The following is a 6,058-nucleotide window of genomic DNA, read 5'->3' on the forward strand; positions in this document are numbered from 1 at the left end:
ATTAAAGTTGAGAATAAATTTGGTGTCCAGCAAATAATGTAGGATCTGCTAAATCAGTGAATACATTTATGGAAATTAATTTATAAAATGACTTACCGGAGTACCTGAATTCAAAAATACAAGGTTACCGGGGGTTCTGTACTTTTTTTTTCCTTTAACATGCCCAGTAAGTCATTTTATTAATGTCATTTTTTATTACAATCATTTTATTTAGTGGAGCTGGGTTTAAAAAATCTATCATAAAAAAGGGGAATCAATTACTCAAATTGAAATTCACTTGAAAAATGTTATATCAATGGATCAAAACCATGCAATAAACTTTCCTTTGAATCCATTTCTGGGATTTGTCAGGCTGAAAGATGACTTTTCTGTTACAATTCATCTTCATTCAGTTTGGGGAAAAAAAGGCTTTTTAGTCGTTTTTTTCAGAACAAAATTGATTTATTGTTAGATATATTGAAATCGATCAAATTTGGTCAAAAAAGTTCAACAAAATATTTGGCATACTGGAAGTGATCCCATGCTCTAAAATGTCTTTAACATGAACAAACGCAGGTTTAATGTATATTCATTGTAGACCGTGTCTCAGCCACACAGACGACGAGCTGCTCCTCGTTCAATGGCACAGACTTATGGTGGAGACTGTAACCTCCTGTGCTGCATTTCCCATTCTAATGTGTGATAGTCTTTCAACAAGTGTTTGACCCTTCAAAGTATCATCTGTACATTTAAAAGAAGGCTGACTGGCCTTAAGAAGGACTGATTGCGTTGTTCGACCTGTGCAGACATAAATGGTTTTGAAATGAAAGGTTGGGTTACTGGAGAGGTAAATTTGGTAGTGTGGTGGAATTTTTACATACCTTCATATGACTGAAGGACATTTAAATTTTCCTTTACAGTGAAGTGCAGTGAAGGGTTAAATACGGTGATAAAGTGCCGTTATTGTTCTCTCGACTGTGGGTAAGAAAAACCTAAAGGGGCGACAAATTCATTTAATGCTTCCCTTCCATCTTTATAGACACAGAAAATGTGTTTTTGGTGCTTTTACATGTTCTTGTGGTCTTTTTTTCATGGAGGAAAATAAATTTATAATCATGAGGAAAATAAACATAAATCTGCGTTTTTGAGTCTTTTTTTAAATCGTAAGTCAAGAGCGGACGAAAAAATGCTGTTGGAAGAAGATTGTAGTTATGTACAAACTACAATGGGCAGGTCACAACCTCCCTGCTCTACTCCATTCTGATGCATCCACTCGCAAACAAATAGATCCATGTATGTCTTTGTTTTCCTCACCGCAGCAGACATCTGGCTGGATAGCTCCGATATTGTTCGCCATTTTGGCTGCACTGCTAATGTTAACTTGGGGATGTGCGGGGCTGTAAGCCACAGAGTGTAAACAAAGGGATGATGGGAAATGAGCACTGGCTTACACCGCACCAACAGTTCAGCCCACATTTCAGAGGTGAATTTCTAATGAACTCCTGTGGCTCTGCAAAAACTATGTCTAAGAAAACGACAGTTTTTTTTGGTTTTGGCTAAAAACAGCATAATCATAAAAGATCACTGGGAGCGCTTTTACAATAGATCAATAGATGATCGGAGTGGACATTAAAAACAAAAACGAAGTCAGATATAAAATAGAAAAAGGGTATGTGGAAACATAATGGGGGGACGAGGTGAGCGACTTTTACTGAATGACTGACACTGACAGGACAAAGAAGTGACTTAAAGAAGCCAAGATGGAGCACCTAGGTCCTAACTATGTCTGCGAGACCACTGTGGTTTATGGAACGGGACAGAAACTCATTGACAGAGAGGAGAGCACCCCCTCCAACAACACATAAACACTGGCCAATGTCCTAGGCTGCAATACACAGAGCAAGCTGCTGACTCTGCACTTTGGGCCTGCTCAACTCCTCAACAAAAGGCCTGTTGTCTGCCTTTCCTCTTACTCCCCGCTTTCTATTACCCTTCTCTTGTCTTTCTGGTGCATCTCTAACAGACGGAATCAGTTGAGGAATTGGAGAAAATTGTCAAACGGAATAGATGGGGAGTCAGAAAAGAGGAAAATAAAGCAAGGAAAGACGACGACAAGAAAAGGAACTGCAAGCAGAAGAAGCAGATTGTGGACGATGCAGAGTGTCAAGGAGAATCGTGCTCCCCTCTCGGAGTGTGTTTAAATCACTGTCATGGACCCTGGAGACCAACTTGGAGGGGGAGGGGTTGTTCAAGGTACATCTCTATTATTCCATTCTGTGGGTTTAACCAAAAAATAAATAAAAACGATGTCCGTGTGGCGTTTGTAGATGACTGCACATGCAAATGCGTGAAATCAACCCATGCAAATGAAAGCATGCAAATGTTTTGCTATTTTATATCAAATGTTCTTATAAGTAACAGTTTTCAAGCGTAAACCAGGCAAAACAAGACAGTTTGCATTCTTGTGCACCAAACTGCAGAATAAGCACTACATTTTATAGAGTCTGAGCTTGGAGCAAAATGAGAATTAATGTGTGAGCTTTTTTTTTTTCTTCCTTTGGAGCGAAAAAGTGTTGTGTTTTGTTTTGTTTTTTTTCCCAGCGCGCCCAATTCCGAATGCGCGAGTGGCTGGCGGTTCAGCTGGCAAAGGAAGCACATCAGACAACAAGAGCGGGCAGGCAGCATGAGGGGGAAGGACAAGCCGAGAGTGGGTTGCTATCAGCAAAACTCATCACACCGATTCCCTCTCTTCACACACAGCCAGCGTCGCGCACTGACACACCACAGCTCGGAGGATTTCATCCCCGTGAGCTGCCTCTACAAGCCTCTTCTGCTGAAGGTTATCAGCCAGCAGCTTGTTTTCAGTCACACTGAAACAATAATCACATCAGCCCAACCGCTGTACTCAAAACAATAAAGAAAACCATTATGGTTTGAAGTAAAAACAGAGGGAGCCAAAAGCTAAGCTAAAAAATATATAAGCAGACTGCAGAGGCATGATAAAGCATGCCTCACAAAGAAAGTTTACACCAAAGAGGGGCAAAGCAGGGCCTAATCCTCTGTTGAATAACCCCAGGCTGACAATCCAGACTCACTACTTGTGCGCACACTCTTCTCCAATACAGGGCAGGTCAACTTTCAGGTCTGTTACGACTCCGTAAACGGGGACGATGTAAAGAGAAATGCTAAATGGTCCAAGAAAGGCCAAAGAACTGCAGCAAAACTTTAACCCACATTGCCAAGTCATGCCAAAGAAATCAATGGGCAAACCGAGCGACCAATTTTGCAGGTAGGAGCAGGTAAAGAACTGCAGGGTGAATGCATCAGCAGCAGCAACACTCAGTACTTTAGTGATCCCGTCAGCAGAACAGCCAGAAACCAACTCAGCACTCCCGGAAAAGTTGTGCCTGCTGGCATTGAACTACTTGGTGAATGAGAGTCATCACGTAATTTCCTTAAACCACAAGGTCAAATCTATAATATAGTCAAAATAGGTGTTTAGTGTGGAAAAAAAAGATCCTCGATTTAGGCCCTTGAAGACCCACTTCACTGCAAATTGTGATTTTGGTATTTTTAACATTTTCTTTAGGCATTTTTCTCAGGATGGAGGAAAAATGCTGTTTAATAAAGCTTGCAGCTGTGACATAAAAGCTACTACGGCAAGCCACAAACTCCCTGCTCCACTACATTATGATGCATCCACTTGTAGACAAATAGATCCACGTTTGTCTTAGTTCTCCTCATCTGACATGGCATCTGGCTCAAAGCTGTACAGCTGGATAGCTTCAGTATTGCTCGCCATTTGTGTTGCATCGTTAATGTTAAGTTGGGGTTGTGAGGCTGTAAATTAGCAGGAGAGAGTGTAAACGGATGACGGGAAGCGGAGCCAGGCATACTCCTCTCCAAGAGTCCCGCCCACAACTCAGAGGTGAATTTCTGATGAACTACCGCCTCTCTGCAGAAACTATGTTCTAGAAAACAAAACAATCAGGGATTTTGGCTACAATCGGCATAATTATAGCAATAGATCAAAAGATGATTGGAGTGGGTCTTAAAGGCACTACACTAACTGAGAGTCATCTACTCTTAAGGGATGCCACAATTCTTGATGGAAAACTGAACCGTATGTTACACAGTTAAACCGAATCATGAGGTAAGTGAATCTTTGAAACAAAGCAAAACAAGATTCTGTTCGGTTTTGTTTTTTTTTACATTTGGTTGACTTCATCTCTACATGAACAGCAACCAAAACCATTTAAGTCAGGGGGATTGTTTCAAGGACAGAGTCAATAATCAATGAGACACCAGTAACAAATTCTGAATGGTTGAGTTGTCTAAATGCACCCCACATATGCAGGATTTCTCCAGAATCCAGAAGATCTTCCGAAGCTTGGCTTCAGCATGCACGCAGGCATGGGTTTATACTGTCCAACATGTCAGCACACCCGTTGTTATGGAAACAAGTCAGGGTACCTTTTGCACAAACCACGTCATACAACTGATTTCAAATGGGGGGCCTGTGATGGGGTTGAATCACCCTGAAATATTGCAGAGATTTAGATCAATGCAGTACTTAAATAGCAATGGTGGTGTAAATAAAATGTAAAAAAAAGTCAACTTAAGACATCAAGTTCTGCTCTCTAGTACACATTTAGTAAGTTTTAACAATGACTGTCTGAGAAAAATGCAATGTTCTGACCCTCCAATGCACAAGGAGAAGTACTATTTATTTCGTTTTCAGTGGACAGGAACGTTTGCACGCAGACCTCCTACACCAGACCACCCAGAGAGCATTCACCGTGGAGCCTGGCTGTGCAGGGCTTTCTCTGGGCTGATGGTTCGGCGGGTTCCAGTGAGGGTCTTACCGGTGGAGTGGTCCACGGGTCCCCCACCGTTGTGGCCGAACAGGGAGGCGTACAGGTCGGGGTATGCCTTCTCCAGAGCCGCACACAGGTCGGAGAAATGGTCGTTCTCCTTGTTCATCAGCATCTTCAATAGGTGGTCGACTTTCTCGGCGCTGGACGAACAGTTCTGGTCCAGTTCGAACCTGTCGAGTTGAGTCAAGGTACCAGAAACGATGAGCAGCTCGATAACTCGATCTGCATCGGTTATGGACTCCAATAAGTTCTGGTGGCACTGGTCGAGCAACTCTTTGTGCTTTGGCTCCATTGCTATTCGGTGTAGTTCCGTAGCTTTCCAGCTAACGCGGACGGCGGAGTGGATGGAAGGTCCTTTCCGATCAAAAGTACCGAGCGATTTCGGAACTGAACTTATCACGGGTTGCAGAAGTTCGCCGGAGCCACCACGGCATTAGGTCGCACGGGAGAACAATTTTTATAGCATACTGAGAAAGGCACAAGAAGCCATATTTGTTGCCCAGGGCTGTTGACTGCACTAAACAGCGATACATTTTGCCATCTCACTAGACTAGCTTGTAGCAGTTCAGCTTGTTTTCCGGTTCCCCTCACAGTTCGCTTCGGACGAACACGTTTTTCTCTTCCTCTGCATCGTTTCACGCGTCCCTTGCCGACTCCACTGCTGGGAAAACTCACGTAACTCCTCCGCTAATCCACAGTTACACTGTATCCTCCGCCATGTCTGAGCAACTCAGCAGCTGCTGCTCTGTGTCAATCAACGTTCGGTTCGATTACCGTATATGGTAAAAAGGGGGCGGTCCCTGAACAAAAACACACCCATATTTTTCAATGGGCGTAAACATTACTATGTGGTACGTCAGTGGAAAAAATAAAAAATAAAAAACATATGTCCATGAAAAGAGATTTGTTTTGTGTGTTAAACTAATGTAATCGTGTTTCGGATACACGTGTCTACATGTTCTGTGTATGTGTTTTTTTGAAGCGAGAATCGAGAAGGAATAAGAGGTGGTTGGTTATTATTGCCTGAAAAATGTGGCACTAAAAATAAAGTCAAAGAAAATTGTACATAATATTGATCAACTTTAGCAACACTTTCACAGACTGAAAGTAACTGTAGCTTTTGCAATATCTCCTGAATCTGCACTAAACCTCTTCCATCATTACACATTTTCTTTTGATCTCTGGAACAAGTTAGAACGAAA

At 42.3% G+C, this 6,058-nt stretch overlaps 1 protein-coding gene across 6 annotated transcripts in view; it reads right to left on the reverse strand.

The window, feature by feature from the left end:
- The window catches only part of dlg5a (discs, large homolog 5a (Drosophila)), a 39,055-nt gene extending 33,427 nt beyond the window's left edge, over window positions 1-5,628 (reverse strand). For 4 of the 6 annotated variants that reach the window (XM_078931832.1, XM_023963099.2, XM_023963101.2 and 1 more), the window contains exon 1: window positions 4,845-5,628. In XM_078931832.1, the coding sequence (XP_078787958.1) occupies window positions 4,845-5,148 (304 nt within the window). In that variant the 5' untranslated portion in view covers window positions 5,149-5,628. The remainder of the gene's footprint in view (window positions 1-4,844) is intronic. The other 2 variants (XM_023963102.2, XM_023963100.2) reach the window with 1 other exon arrangement.
- Between the last annotated feature and the right edge of the window lie 430 nt (window positions 5,629-6,058).

This window comes from Oryzias latipes, chromosome 15, assembly GCF_053564925.1.
Source record: "Oryzias latipes strain Hd-rR chromosome 15, Olatipes_Hd-rR_3.1".
NCBI classification, from domain to species: Eukaryota; Metazoa; Chordata; class Actinopteri; order Beloniformes; family Adrianichthyidae; genus Oryzias; species Oryzias latipes.